The sequence below is a fragment of the Bubalus kerabau genome, chromosome 9 (genome assembly GCF_029407905.1).
Source record: "Bubalus kerabau isolate K-KA32 ecotype Philippines breed swamp buffalo chromosome 9, PCC_UOA_SB_1v2, whole genome shotgun sequence".
NCBI lineage: Eukaryota > Metazoa > Chordata > Mammalia > Artiodactyla > Bovidae > Bubalus > Bubalus kerabau.
Genome location: NC_073632.1, coordinates 18,276,217 through 18,292,479, shown reverse-complemented (window position 1 = coordinate 18,292,479; position 16,263 = coordinate 18,276,217). Strand labels below are relative to the sequence as shown.

At 39.4% G+C, this 16,263-nt stretch overlaps 1 protein-coding gene across 2 annotated transcripts in view; it reads right to left on the bottom strand.

Moving 5' to 3' along the window:
- Positions 1–4,310: 4,310 nt before the first annotated feature.
- OGFRL1 (opioid growth factor receptor like 1) overlaps positions 4,311–16,263 on the bottom strand; it is a 16,682-nt gene continuing 4,729 nt past the window's right edge. Inside the window, exons 2-7 of one of the 2 annotated variants that reach the window (XM_055534782.1) lie at positions 15,353–15,439; positions 15,120–15,201; positions 12,187–12,265; positions 12,025–12,091; positions 11,774–11,919; positions 4,311–6,369 (exon numbers count right to left, since the gene is read on the bottom strand). In XM_055534782.1, the coding sequence (XP_055390757.1) occupies positions 5,703–6,369; positions 11,774–11,919; positions 12,025–12,091; positions 12,187–12,265; positions 15,120–15,201; positions 15,353–15,439 (1,128 nt within the window). In that variant the 3' untranslated portion in view covers positions 4,311–5,702. The remainder of the gene's footprint in view (positions 6,370–11,773; positions 11,920–12,024; positions 12,092–12,186; positions 12,266–15,119; positions 15,202–15,352; positions 15,440–16,263) is intronic. The other variant, XM_055534783.1, reaches the window with a different exon arrangement.

Below are 16,263 nucleotides of genomic sequence, written 5' to 3'. Positions count from 1 at the left end.
ATGTTAACTGTTCCACAAACTCCATTATAATTTAAAAATGAAAATAGGATAAACTTTATAACTTCCATATATTTTACATATTAAAATATATAAGGTTTCTGATTTTTTTATATATACATCAAGGTCTTTCAGCATAACAAGACAGCACTGGTGCCTTTTCCCTTTCATTTCATCTTTACATTGAACCATTTTATGAAGACTTTTATACAGAGGCCTCTGAAAGAACAACCCAAGCAATATTTGATTGGAGATCAGAAGTTTTGAACTGGGGGGGAGGGGCAGGCAGAACTGGTATTTCAATGTTTCCTGAGATACATTTAGCTGTAATCTACACAGCAGGTGTCGAATTGCTCACAATTTTCTAAGCAACTACAAAATGGTGGCAAATGAACTACACCAGGTATTTTTATGAAAACTGACACCCACTGAAACAGTGTATGGAGTTATGGAGTCCCAGGTGGCCCCCACACCTCAGAAGTCAGTAATTGCAGAGCGAGACCCTGGCCACTCCGAGGAGGTTCCGGGGACCCTTCCTCCACTGGAGGGCCTGCACCCAGGGTCGGCTCCCCTTCACCCAGATGGTTCTCAGCCAACTCCCCTTCTCTGAACTCAACCTCCAGGCAGAGTTTGGACCATAAAACAAAGCAGTTAACTGTATCCTCCACACAAACATGTTAATTCAAGGAAACAAACATATTAAGAAGCCATTTCCCACAAATAACTAAAACAGTAAACTTCTCAACAAAAGAAGAAAAAAAGCAGATGACAAAAAAATATTTTCTCCAACCTAAGGTAAAAAGCAAGAACAGTACTGTTTAAATGTTTCTAATAAAACTACAGCATAAAAGTCCAAATTAATTTCAGATTCCTCCAAACATCTATTGGAATTAAACTTCTAAATCATTTCTCTAATTCCATTTTCTACACCCATCTGCATCTAAAAACAAAAGACAGATAAATATTACTTGTAGAAACTGAGAGATGTTTATAGTGAAAATTACAGCATGTAGCAAAATTAAGGAGAAGCATAAATAATGTAACCATGTAGCTAATCTTTCTTACTGTAAAGGCCTTTTGTCAAATATAACACATGTTTGAACACTGTGGCTAAGTATACTCACTTTTGAACTGATGTTACTGATACAAATGGAAATGTCTCCAAAATGAAAAAGCACCAACCAAAGTAAATTTCACTAAAATAACTGATCTTCGTGGTTTGGAATGTTCCTTAAGATTTTATAATGGAGTAAAAATTTAAACTTCTGAATGAAAGCCTGATCACATTAGTTAAGGCACATCTGGACACCCTCAGGCATTCATTTATTTATAACTATATTATTATCAACTTCAGTAATTAGGAATTTCTAAAATACAGTCTGTCCCCCAGCACAGTCTGCTGGGTGGGCTGGAACATGGAAGGAGGCAGGGTGTACTCACTGTTACCCTAGAGATACCCACACAGATCTGCTCATGGAACAAACAGAATTCAGAAGTAAAAGACATCAACACATGTGTACCCCTAACTTCCTATATTCTACTAACCTGTGCCATGTTTCTCTACAACTACACCTACATTTGAAATGATTTCCAGTGTGTCTAACTCCAGCTTACCTTAAACAGAAATACCCCAGGAGAAAACAAAATGGATATTTTTAAAGTGGGAAACAAAATAGAAATCTTCAAAATTATTCCTATAACAAAGAATCCCCACTCACCCCAAATAAACTTGCGAGTCCACAGATGCAATTACAACCAAACAAGATCAAGACTGTCTGTCCTTTCCTCAGGTTAGAAAATAAAGCTTTTATAAGTGTCTCAATTATAGAAAGACAAAATAAAAGGGTTGATTTAGTTGCTCAGTAGATTAAAAATCAACCATAACTATACTATAAACTAGGAAAATTTAACTTTAAACAATTAACCAAATAGTCTCTCTCCATCGGGTCAATCAATTTTTGACCACTTTGATATGGATGTTTACTTACTAAAATGATTTTTTAAAGAGTGACTCAGATGTAACACTGTATTGTTTTCCTTTTTCACCAGATCCTTCCTTCTGTCAGATTAAAGTATAAAAACGAGAAACAAAGTAGATAATCATATAAACATAACATTTATATTTTTAAGACTTGGCAAAGAAAAAAAAAATCTTGGAACTTCTCTGCTAACTCCTGAGTTATAAGTTCTGTTTTCTCCTTGAAGCTGAAAAAAGCTTTTTATCACAATTAAAATTCAAAATAAAGCTATATCATATAATTTTGAACTGAGAACTGGACCTGACTCAGAGAAAGCAGACATATTTTCAGTTATCATCATTCTTTTCCATTTCTTGTAAGATTGAGCATGAGAATGTATAATGGTATAATATTCTTAATGTTATAAACTTTTTCTCTACTGTACAGAAATATATCTTATCATTATATATCACTTTATAGTATTTCAAAATATTTTCACATATATTATCTCCTTTGGGATATGAATGCACAAAATATTAGAAATATACTAGACTAACCAAGCAGTATAACATCTGTTTGTCATGAAACGCAAATTAGTTTTTTATCAATAGCCAATACTGAGTATCCTCACAGTCCATGGTACAATGATAAAGTCTATAGAATTGCAAAAATTCGATAGTTTCTAGCTATTTGGCCATGCTCCACCGCATTTTTATAATAGCTTCTCAGTAAGTTTCTGCAAGCACATAGTAGTTTTTTAAAATACAACACATCAGAGTCAAACCCAGAGGGCTGTTTCATGTCTAGCACACACATAAAGACACACCTATAGATCTTATTTTAAAACTACTGAATGTACAAAATATTCTTAATAGAAAAAAAATTTAGGTGTTTGTAATTTTTATCTGCAAAAGGAATGGCACTCTCTCAATTCTTTCCACTGAACAATTCTCTCATAAGTTATTTACAGATGAATGGATAAGAAAGCTGTGGTACATATACACAATGGAGTATTATTCAGCCATTAAAAAGAATACATTTGAATCAGTTCTAATGAGGTGGATGAAACTGGAGCCTATTATCCAGAGTGAAGTAAGCCAGAAAGAAAAACACCAATACAGTATACTAACACATATATATGGAATTTAGAAAGATGGTAACAATAACCCTGTGTACAAGACAGCAAAAGAGACACCGATGTATAGAACAGTCTTATGGACTCTGTGGGAGAGGGAGAGGGTGGGAAGATTTGGGAGAATGGCATTGAAACATGTAAAATATCATGTATGAAATGAGTTGCCAGTCCAGGTTCGATGCACGATACTGGATGCTTGGGGCTGGTGCACTGGGACGACCCAGAGGGATGGAATGGGGAGGGAGGAGGGAGGAGGGTTCAGGATGGGGAACACATGTATACCTGTGGCGGATTCATTTTGATATTTGGCAAATCTAATACAGTTATGTTAAGTTTAAAAATAAAATAAAATTTAAAATAAAATAAAATAAAAAACAAACAAACAAACAAAAAAAAAAAAAAAATGTAGAACTGATATTGTTACATGTGAATATACCTTTCAAAACCAGCATGGTAGAAAAAGGCCCCTATTTTAAATGAAAGCCAGGCAGTTTTCCCCTTGAGACTAAATATTCTCAAATTAAATGGTACAATCTAATCAAATCCCTAATTAGGAATATTCTAAAAGTTAAATTATTGAATGAAACATTTTTACTTCTAAGGGCTCTGATATACTACTAGCTTCTAAGTAATTCAGATTATACCCATTTTAGTATCAGTCTGCTGCTTATTAATATTTTAATATCTGGTCACAAAATTTTAACATTATGTACTTAGAAAGTGGTGTGAACACTTTATCATGTATGCAAAATTGGTAAGATATTTCCAATGTATTATATTTCTACAATTCAGCCCAATGTGACAACCTACTCTCATGTCCTAACCCTGCAACACTGCTTATTGAGCTCGATGAGGCCATTAAAGAAAGAATGGGGCCATGAAAGAAATCATTTTTTACATTAAAGTAAAAAAAGAAACTGAAATCCAAAAGCAGAATTGTTTCCCAAATCCTAATGCTCACTTCAAAAAAACAGAAGAAACATAAAACTGGTGTATTATGAGAAATTATAATGAGAAAATATTCTATATTTATTGGAATACATATATAACACACGTTATTAACATTCTGACTAAATAAGTCAGATTTGAGAAACAGTGATGTTTTATGTAAATTTCAAGGCAATAAAATCCTTCTAAAAGCATACTGTTGGTGTGTTTATTTTCTAGAAATCCTTTGCTAAAAATCCTCAGATCAATAAAAGTAACAGAAGATGATATGATGTGATTAAAAAACAGGACATAGTAAAAATAGTAAAAATTCTTTGGGGGTTAAAGTGAGTAGATCTTCCCTTAAAAGCCTAAGAAACACACAAGGCAATTTCTTTCTAAATGAAATTAAGTTTTTAAAAAAGGTCTATTAATTACTTTCACTATATTTGTAGGTATGCTGAAGTTTTCACCCCAGTGTTTAATTGTTTTCTAATGTGTAATAATAATTAGTAACAATATTATAGGAAATAAAGCTATTTGCTCTTACCCAATTTTGACACATTCTGTGCTTACTAAAACTGAATACATGGGATATCAAATCTACTCTCAATTTCAAGGTCTGACAACTGAGATGCAGCAAAATGTATTTTTTTTAAAGATACCCTGTGGGCTAAGCAACATGAACTTCATAGTCCACGTAACACTGAGATATTCATGGTTTCAGCGACTACTGCCTTGTTGCCAGTACAAAATGCATGCATTTTAAAAATGAATAATTTCTCCTCTTATTTTTTAATTCTTTAGTCATTTGCATTCAGACACAAGCACCGAATTTATACGGAACAGCCATAAAAGGCAAGATTTTCTTCTTGTACTTTTGCATCAAAATTTGTTTTTAAGCACGTTAATACAGAAAAACATGTTTATTATTTTAAACAAAGCAAATTCTTGAAATCGTACAGTTGACATTCTCTTCCGTCCCGTGCAAATGTCACTGTAGGAGACCATCTGAATGTCTAGATGGCAACACTAGAAACACAGGGGCCCACCGACACAGATGGCTGATGAGGATGAGGCTAAGGGTGGAGAGAGAGGACCGAGAAAGAGACTGACAAGCAGGGGAGGGTGATTCCAAGTCCCCAAGAACATCCATCCTCCTTACCAGAACCTGCAAGTAAACACACTGAGGTGCTGTTAAAAAAAAAAAAAAATCCAAATTCCTTTCTGAATACCTCAAAGAAGACCACATTTTTTCTTGCAGCTTAAACATAGGAACCTTTAAATCTGGCAAAGGTGTGGCCACATAATCAAATTATCCTCTCAATTTCCTCCAGGTATAGTACAGTCCACTCCAAGAACTGATTCCTATCTCAGCTATATCAAACACTCCATGATTACTTCCAGATACACTGAAAATAATTTAAAAGGAATTGTGTACAGGATGCAAAAACTCACATCCCCAGAGTGTTACAGGATACACTCACTCACTGGGTCTCGTCTTCAGACTTCTTTTTAAATATTAAATTCACAGCCACCCAGACTAAAAACCAGGTGACAACTAAATGCTGACCACAGAAAAATCACCAACCGCCAGCTCCGCTGGGAAACGCGGCCTCTGCTCCTCAGGACACGTCACAGCCTCCCCTCCCGGGGGTGCACAGGCGTGGGGGCCTTCTGATAATTCACGGCAACGCGGCGTCATCATGGGAACCCGCATCGCCTGGACTTCCACCGTCTTGGTTCTGGTTGTCACCCGCCTCATCCTTCTTCGAGGGAGATGCACTCTCCTTTTGCTCCTCGGGATGAGTAACTGTCTTTTCTGCCCGAGGACTGGAATTGTTAGCAACCTCGTCCTGCCCTGGGTCTCCGGGCTGGGTGGCCTCGCTGCCTGGCTCCTCACTGGGCTTGTCCGTCTCTTCTTCTGACTCCTTAGAGGCCACTTTTTTGTCTTCAGCTGCTTTACTGATCCCATGCGCGGCTGAGGAGGCGTTTTTGGAGTCTTTGGGTTTTTTGTGCATAGACGTCTGGCCGTGCTGCGCTGCGGTGGGCGGCCCGGGGGGCTTCTGGGCTTTGCTGCCCTCAGGCTGTGCCTTCCTCGGGGGTCCCCAGATAAAATTCTCTGAGGGCGTGTAATGTTTCTGGGCAAACCGTAGGAGCTTTCTCCTCTCCCTTCTGTCTCTGATTGTGTACACGAAATACTCCAGCGCACTCTGTTTAATATTGGGAATAGTATTTTCCACCAGAGCCTCATGAAGGATAAATTTTACAAGAGGAGATTTAAAACTTTCATATCCAAGCTCGCCGAGGCTTTTCAGAATACGAGTGATCCTCAAATAGTTGTGCTGAGACCTGGAAGCAGGTTGAATAAAATGAAGGAAGAAAATTAGGTGGGGTAAGAAGCCTGGGAATGAAAACCACTAGGAAAGTATTTTTGATGGAAGTGTAAACCATGAAAACATGCCTTGTAATGACTTTGCTAAAAGGAGCATTAGACTCCATGAAGAAGTGTAAAACAGAAGGTATTAAACCTCTGTGCCTCAGTGTAATGCCAATCTATATAAAACTCAAGTATATAAAATAAATTCTCCCTGGTTTGTTAGTTCTTCACATTTGAAAAACATTTAGATTCAATATGTATCCCCACGGATGTTGAATTATTATTTATAAAATACAGTGAGGATGAATATCGACTACACAAAGGTATCATTCCTGTAACAGGTAACCAGTGCCGGGCATTAGCTACCAGCCGAATGTACAATTTCCAGGGTCAGCTGGTCAGCAGAATCCACCATAAGAACCAACTCGGAAGGGAAGCAGAAAAAGCCATTCTACCTGGCTAGAACAATTCTGACAAAGGCTGCAAAACTGACTTATTTAGCACAGAAGGGAGCGTGGGCTTTGGAGTCAGAACTGAACTCACATCCTGACTCCGCGCCTGCAGCTGCGTGAAATGATGGCACCTCGAAGGCTCAGCATCCCAGTCTGTAGATGGGGAAAAGGGCCCACACCTCCCTGAGTTTGTAAGAATCAAACAAGCTGACCCATACGCTGAGAATGTGAAACTTAAATATTAGACACTATTTAACCATATAAGTGTTGGTACTGGTACACTAAGGACCACCACGCTTGTACCGATCATAACATAATCACCCCAACTCTTTTCCACCTGTGACCTCTCTTGCCTCATCTTTCCCTATCACAGAATTGACAATTTTGCCTTTAATGCCATTGATTCCAAAGATGCTTCTTTCCCCAGATCGCACTAGTATCATCTTTGTCTGAAAACTAAGGCCACTATCAGATGAAAGCCTTCCAAGCCTGTTCTGTCACAATTCATAATCTCACCTCCCTGACCTCACTCAGCCCAAGAGTTGCTTTATTACAAATACCTGGCTGTGTCCAAAAGGAATCATTAATACATGATTAATTTTCATGTATTAATCACATGTGTCATCAATAGCCCAGGTGAGTTATTCACCCAATGCTGCTGCTGCTGCTGCTAAGTCGCTTCAGTTGTGTCCGACTCTGTGCGACCCCATAGACAGCAGCCCACCAGGCTCCCCCATCCCTGGGATTCTCCAGGCAAGAACACTGGAGTGGGTGGACATTTCCTTCTCCAATGCATGAAAGTGAAAAGTGAAAGTGAAGTCGCTCAGTAGTGTCTGACTCTTCGCGACCCCATGGACTGCAGCCTACCAGCCTCCTCCGTCCATGGGATTTTCTAGGCAAAAGTACTGGAGTGGGGTGCCATTGCCTTCTCCGATTCACCCAATACTGCCCCACAACCACTACTTATTCCTAACCTCCCTAAACCTCTTTACACTTCAGGCATTGAACTTTCTACAACCGTCACATATACTTGCCTTGGCATCCACAAATGCTTGGTATTCACTTAGGAATAACTAGCAACTTATTTGGAAAAAGTGGAGGATGCTGAATATTTGAGGAGTGGAAGGACCTGGTTCCAGGACCTTATAGTTTGAGACTTAGTTTGGACCAAACTAAACAAACCCTGAACAATTCAGGCTCACCAAACATTGGAAAAGACAAGTACAACAGTTTTCAATGTTTCCATCTTTCTGGATGTTTACCAAAGTAGTATTCTCTTAATAGTCAATAGTGTTCTCTTAATAGTCTTTGAAGGCCAAAGGATAAAACATAGCACAGATAATGCTTCAGTTTTATGAATCAAGTACCAGTCTTTTGAGACAATACCAATTTGAGTGAAGTTAAGACAAGGTGCCATTATCAGCAGGACCAACCTAGTAGTTAGGTTAGGGTAGCATCTACATGGTCTGGCATCCCTGGTGGCTCAGACGGTAAAGAATCTGCCTACAATGAGGGAGATCCAGGTTCGATCCCTGGGTCTGGAAGATCCCCTGTAGAAGGGCATGACTGCACATTCCAGTATTCTTGCCTGGAGAATTCCATGGACAGAAGAGCCTGGCAGGCTACAGTCCAAGGGGGTTGCAAAGAGTCAGACCCAACTAAGCGACTAACTGTTTCACTTTCGCTACACAGTCTAATAACTTGGTAGTGAAATCCCAACGTCTGCTTCCTAAGTCTATGAGAAAGAGAGGCATGGTAAAATGGAATAATATTTTCCTTTAAAAAATCAAAGAGGAGTTATATGACACAACAAAAAATTTGCAAGTAGCTCAATTTCACATACCCAATCCAAGATGAATGCCCAAGATAAAATTTTCTCTATCAACACATTCTCCAATTTAAAAGTTTACGTAAGAGTGGAAAAGAACACTTAGGTTAAAGTGAATAAAGATCAGGACTATGGAACAGAATTATACAAGAAAGAAACAGGGTGTTTCAGTATGATTTGAAACAAATGTCACTAAGAAATACAAAACGCCCCCACTCTCCTAATGTTGTGAGTAGACTTGGGTGGCTTAGCAGTTCAAAGACAGAAGCTGGGCTTGCAGACAGAGGTGAGGGCAATGGGAAAGGCTGAGATATGTTCCCTCTTTGAGTCATGGTCCTTGTTCACTATACTTCATTTCACTTCACTTTCTTTTAATATTTTTCTCTGCTGGACTACTATGCTGCTGCTGCTGCTAAGTCGCTTCAGTCGTGTCCGACTCTGTGCGACCCTGTAGACGGCAGCCCACCAGGCTCCCCCGTCCCTGGGATTCTCCAGGCAAGAACACTGGAGTGGGTTGCCATTTCCTTCTCCAATGCATGAAAGTGAAAAGTGAAAGTGAAGTCGCTCAGTCGTGTCCGACCCTCAGTGACCCCATGGACTGCAGCCTACCAGGCTCCTCTGTCCATGGGATTTTCCAGGCAAGAGTACTGGACTACTATAAAAACACTGAATTCCCTGCTTACTCTAAAAGACTCAAGATACTATGCAGATTAAAACACACAAAAAAGCTGTACCCATGGAAAGGAAAACTGGTGGTGGAAGGAAGGAAAGAGGACAGGGCGGGAAGGGTCAGGTAACAATCAGGATCCCCTCCGAGTCCCAAGCCAGAAAGTCATTTAACGAAAGCCTTCTGCTTCCAACCACCAATTAAGAGTGGTGGAGACGATTAAACCCCAAGGAGGATTTAGGCAGACAAACCTGGTTTGTCCACCACTTATTCATTCAACAAATATTTACTAAACAAGAGTGCTATTCCAACCAAGAAAAAAAAAAAAAAAAACAAGTTGGAAATGGAGGTTCTCTCAAATGACATTCGTGAGCACACAGAAGATGAGACATCATCAGATCCTCTTCTGAGGTTGACTCTTGGCATCCTTCATGTCAACAGACTACCTGCACACAGCTGTCTTTGAGGGTAATCCACAGTGCTTAGAAACTGTGCAGGGAGAGCTTGGGGAGAGCTCTCTGCATCGCTTCAGTGTAAGTGCTCTGTCGTCACTTAGTCGCTAAATCGTGCCAGACTCTTTGCGACTCCATGGACTGTAGCCCACCAGGCTCCTGCATCCATGGAATTCTCCAGGCAAGAATACTGGAGTGGGTTGCCATGTCCTTCTCTAAAGTGCTCTCTATGAATCAAATTTAACTTCAGTTATGAGTTAACAGGTCTTCTAGTCAAGATCATAAAGTTTTATGCCCCCATCTTGAGTGTTTTACTACAAGTCACCATTTTAATAGTGTTGATTATAAATAATAAATAGAAGGCTCAAACAGTAATGCTTCTACTCATTTTACCAAAGCAAGATCAAAGTTATAGAAAAATACACACAAAAAATTAGTTTATCAATGTACAAAAATGCTGTTTGGTGCAAAGACATATTTCTTAGGTTAGTTTTAATTTTTTTTCTCTTGGTATTTGCCCCATTCAGCTAATTATAATGTGCTAAAAATGTTTTAAAGTTGTTGGTTTTATAGTCCAGTGCTCATAAGTCACCCTATAATTAAGAAGAAAAAAGAAAAGGCCAGTTTGCATGCAAAGAAAATATTTTTTTAAATTGGGATATAAGTATTAATGAAAGTTATAAATATCTAAGCAAAAGAACACAGAAAATCAGTTCCAGATAAACTGCTAAAATTTTCTTCACAGGTGTTTAGATTTATTAACAAAAGCTGGGCTTCTGATTTTGACCTATAAGGCGATGATTCTAATTTTCTCTCTTTCTAAAATGTATGAGTACCTCTCAGTCTTATAAAGTGGTTTTTACAGTAAGTCCCCTACATACAAATGAGTTCGCTCCAAGAGCATGTTCTAGGTCCATTTTGTTCGGAAGTCCAACAAAATTAGCCTAGATATCCAACTAACTTAATTGGAAATTTAGTACTGAACTGTAATAGGTTTATAATACTTTTCACACAAGTAATACATAAAAATACACAAAAAAATAAAGAAAACATTTTTAATTACAGTACAGTACCTTGAAAAATGCCACCTACACCACTGCCGCTTTTATGCTTGCTTCCAGATATCCTGGGCTTGAAATAAAGATCCTGCGCTGTTGTACTCTATTCAGTACTGTTCAGTAAAATACACAAGAGCACCGCCAATTGTAGAGAATGCACGCAGGTGACCACGTACACCAGACCCATGAGCTAACTTACAACACGGGACATGTGAACACATGTTTGCACCTTTGAAAGTTCACATGTAGAGGACTTACAGTATATGTCATGGGCTTAATTATGGATTTGATCTAAGAAGGCACAGTGCCTGAGAAGCAGCCCGAGCTACCAGAAGCATACAACCCAGGACAGGGGTCTAGAAAAGCCTATACAAACAACAACCACAAATGCTGAGAAACACGGTATAAACAGGGAGTGAGGCTACACTTGACTGCGGGCAGTAGAGTGGCTGCAGAAATAAACAGTTCCGAAACCAACGTGAACGTGAAGTCGCTCAGTCGTGTCCAACTCTTTGCGACCCCATGGACTGTAGCCTACCAGGCTCCTCTGTCCATGGGATTTTCCAGGCAATAGTACTGGAGTGGATTGCCATTTCCTTCTCCAAGGGATCTTCCCAACCCAGGGATCGAACCCGAGTCTCCCGCATCATAGACAGACGCTTTACCGTCTGAGCCACCAGGGATGTCAAGCAGCCATATTTCTACCTGGAATATCATTCCTTTTTTTTTTTTTTTTTTTGCTGTTGTTATTGTTATTTAGTTTTGCTTTAGAATATAGAATGGGGAATAAAGTGCATTTCAGATGAGCTTTTGAATTCAAATCCATGGGTCCATCTGCTTGTGGCTCTATGTGCCATAGAGAATTCCAACCCAGAGAAAACCCCGTGCCTTGGGGACTCACTGCAGGGGCTCTACTTACTCATTCAGATGCTGAAACCTTTCCTGCCAGTTAACAGCCCGGGCAACGTTTCCAGTTTTATCTATCAGCTTTATTCCAAAAAACTCTAACATCATTTTATAAGCCAGGAGGAATCTTCTTATTGCTTCCTTTGTTTTCTTGAATTCCTAATGAAAGAAAGAAAAATTCGGCGGAGTGACTCAGTTACCAGGGCCATCAAACGGCAACATTAATTTGGCTAACTCGCATGAAATGAAATCAGCTTGCCTCACCTCAATTTCATAGGTAGTTAGTTCTTTAGCATAGAAATTCAAGCCTTGTTCTCTCAGAGGGAAAAGCCTATGTTTTAGAGAAATAATATTTGTATATTAGTGATCTCTGGGAAGCACATGTGATTAAACAGGTCATGGTTGGAGAGAGAGCAGGCGACTGACCATTGGATATAGGTGTGATTGTGTTCCAGCTTCTCGTAGTCCCCTTTCCACTTATTGAGAACTTCTTCAATGTAAACACCTGAAGAGGAAAAATTCAGAACATGAACCAGGTGTTAGAACACTGTTGAAGGCATTTTGAGACTGAATCACTTCAGCTTTGTGTTAAAAACTTTTTAAAACGTAATAACAGCACACAAGAGCAATGCCTTTATAAGATGAAAACCCTATGCCACAGACTCAGTGGTGAAATAAGCCTAATTGAAAAGAAAAATCATGGCACCTCAAATCGCAGAAAACTGTATTGGACAGTTACTCCAAAGTAGAAGCTGGCAAACTGTGGCCTGCCATCCGTTTTATAAATAAAGCTTTTTTGGAACACAGCCATGCATATCCATTCATGTATTATGTGTTTAAACCGTGGAGCTGAGTAGTTGCAACAGATATGGTATGGCCCACAGGGCTGAGGATATTTACTCAATGGCCCTGTACCAATAAAGTTGGCCAGCCCCTGCTCTTGAAAGCCACTGAGTTCTTTAAATACTAGAGCAAATAAAAATGAAATGTATCCCAGGCAAAAAGGAAGGAAGGGGACAAAGGTGGGAGGGAGAGAATGCAGAGAGAAGTCGGAAAAGGGGAAGGAAAGGGAGGAAAGGAAAAGCAAAGGCAAAGATGTTGAGTGCTTCCTAGTGGCAGGACCAGTCCCGCAGTGCAGCCAGCCCGCTGAATCTGCCCAGCACCATCTCAACCCAGCATTTCTGGAGCGTTGCTCCTCCTGCTAGACTACTGAGAAAACAGTGAGATCTGCTCAGTCACACACCAGCAAAACCAGGAGCGGAACACAGATCTTTATGGTCCTGAAACGTAAACCCTCTTCTTCACCATGTCCTGTCCTTCTCCTAGAAGAACTTATTCGGGCAAAATTCTGCTTCCCAAATCTGTCTAGGTCCTCACAATTAACTGTAGCCACTTAGTCAATTTTACAGACCAAGACACAACTACATAATACCATTCTAAACATAGCTCATCTCACTACCGTATCCTCCAGAGGTCACCGGTTTGGATCAGAATCTCACGCTCAAGGTTTTCGGTAAAACATTGCTATTTAATCCTCAGCCTATTGAAAACATTTACCCCTATAATTTCCCATTTGTTTCCCCTTCCATCTACCCTTCCTCCTACTTAATAAGTAAAATATTGGGCTGGCCAAAAAGTTTGTTCAGTTAGGGAATATGTTTTTCAATAAAGTTCTTTATGAAAATTAAAAATAGTCCTTTTATTTGTACTTAAAACCTAACAAACTTTTAGTCAACCCAATACATGTCATTGAAGGCTTATGCTTACTAACAAGTGTGGTGTGTGTGTGTGTTCACACATACTGGGGAGGAAAGTGTGAACTGATGTAATTTATATAATAAACTAGAATAACATTTTATGTGACCATACCTAAAACTTCTGACCCCCACTAGTCTTATAAGATTTCCAAATAAATATTTGTGATAAAGATTACCCCCAAAAAATTAATTAAGTTATTTCTCTAAATTACTACCTCAAAAATAAATTCAGTTAGAAATACAAAAAAAAAAAAAAAATTAAGTTAAACATTGTCATTGTCTCTATCCTCAATGTGTTCAGTATTTGAAGACATTTCTTTGGGTAAATTTTATCAAAGTCACATCAGACTCAAATTAACAATCTACCACTGCATTTCTTCAAAAGTTTTTCTTACCCCAGGTCCTAAAAAACCAATTAATTAATCTTATTTCAATTAGTATATAAAGCAGTTTCCACCATTAGTAAATACAACAGAGCATTTTCACTTAGAGGGTTCCTTCCAAATCAGAGCAGACTTCTGGGACACCAGAAAATCACTAAAGTCAAGTGGATCGGGCCATGTCAGCAATCCACCCTCCTTCCCAACTGGTTTGTCTGCCAGTGTACACTGTAGGGAACTCCTTAGGCATTTCTTCAGGCAGTTAGTTCATCAAGAACTAACTTGGTTCTGCTTTGCAACCCATGACCCTCATTCCCTGATTCACCCTGCTGTGAATTTGGCTCAGTTTTCACTGAGAGCAAAGAGCCGCAGCCAGGGCCATCTGGTCACCTCACAGAGACAAGGGCTCTATGGAGAGCAGCCGTCTTTCCGGCTTGACCTGGATAAAGTGAGATTGCCCACCACGAAGCACAGTCTGGTGCCGGGGGGAGTCAGGCATAGGTACCGTGGGGACTGCACCCTCTCACTGTAGGTTTAGAAAAGACCCTAGGAAGGCACCTGCAGAGCTGTGGAGGGCAGGCTTATCTGACAGAGTTGTGTGGAGACCTGCAGTGTGCGTAGCTCCCTCCCTAGGATACTGAGACGCTGAAGTGAGGCTCCTCTAGCTTCCTGACCTTGAATCTGAAAACCAACAGGAAAGATGATCCCAACAGAAACATCATGTTCAATCATGCTCTACAGACTTTTGGCTTATGGCACAGTGAAAGGAACGCTAAATTCTGGAACCGAGACCCAAGTCTATGATGGAGTGAACCAACCAACCAGTCATTCCAGCCTCAAGATCCAGTGACTTCATCTTTAAATTGAGGAAACTGAATTTGTCCTCCGCTAATGTTCCTTAATAATCTGATACCCTAGGGTTCTAGAAATCTCCTTTTTTCCTCTCACAAAAATGGCCCCCACTCCCTTCCAGATAGGAGTCCTCACTGTAAAGAGGTGGTGGGAAGGAATTGATAATCCTCAGGTTACTCCTCCAGAATCTGCCGAGTGGATGCTCACAGCTCAAGGGTCTAGACTCTGGGGACACAACGGACTGCAGGGCAGAGCCAAGCCAGACAACGAAACAGCACGCGGAGAATGGACCGAGCCGGGAATAAACAAAGAACAGCTAGTGCTACTACTATTTAAAGTTTGCTTTTTCCCAAAGTAGCGGATTACTCACCATCGGGCTTAAATGGGATTTTATTCTTATAAAAACGAAGATTGCTCAAGTCATTTTGGTATCGGATATCTTTGAAGTTCTGCTAAAGGAAAAAATAAATCAATCTCCAGCACATGGACATATAAAGAAGGCACAAGGACCTTCCTTGTACATTTGCTCATTGGCACCATAAAATAACAGAAACAGAAGGGAAATATTTTACAGTTTGGAAAAAAATCATTCTATAGTCTTACTGGGTACTGGTGTCGGTATTTGTACAAATCCCTCGCAGCATAAAAACTTCTCTTTGGCTTGGCAGGTGCTTCAGTAGAATCAGTCCCCTAAAATAAATGGGGAAATTCCATTTACATTTTGAAGCAAGACATTTTCGCTGAGGAATTTTCAGAACAAACTTGAAATAACAAGCACACATAAAGAAAGGCTGAACAGTGTCCAGCTATCCATTGAGTGAAGATATTTTAAATGTCCTTTTAATAATGCTTACTAGCAACATTTGTTGGCTCTCTCGTTTCCTGACTTGAAGCCAGTAACATTTGTTCTGAGGTGTTTTACTAAATAAAAAACTTTATTATTTACCAAAAGCCTATAGAGGCCAAATATTATGGATCAGTATCTATTAGAAACAGAACTTACAATGAATTAAAGACCAGAGGTTAGACAAGTGATTTTACGACAAAACTTATTTTTAAATATTTTACATAACATGAAAAGTGTTAAGATAATAAGTCAATCCTACAAAGAAGACTGTCATCAATCTTGCAATGTTTAGCTGTACTTGGAAGTCAAGTAATATTTGTGAAGGGAAAGGGGACTCTTAAAACAAACTAAATAGCTTTCTAAACTCCATCCTTTACAGTATACAACAGGCACACAAAGGCATGAATAACCTTTGTGTTAATTCAGTGATAATACAATGTGATATAAGGTGTGTGTGTGTGTGTGTGTGTGTGTGTGTTCGTCACTCAGTCATGTCCGACTCTTTGCTATCCCTCAGACTGTAGCCTGTTCGACTCCTCTGTCCATGGAATTTTCCAGGCAAGAATACTGGGCTGGGTAGCCATTCTCTTTTTGAAGGTAGCAGATTTCAAACATATACACACAAAGTAGTGTAATTCTCAGTTGGACTGAACTTCACATTGTAGTA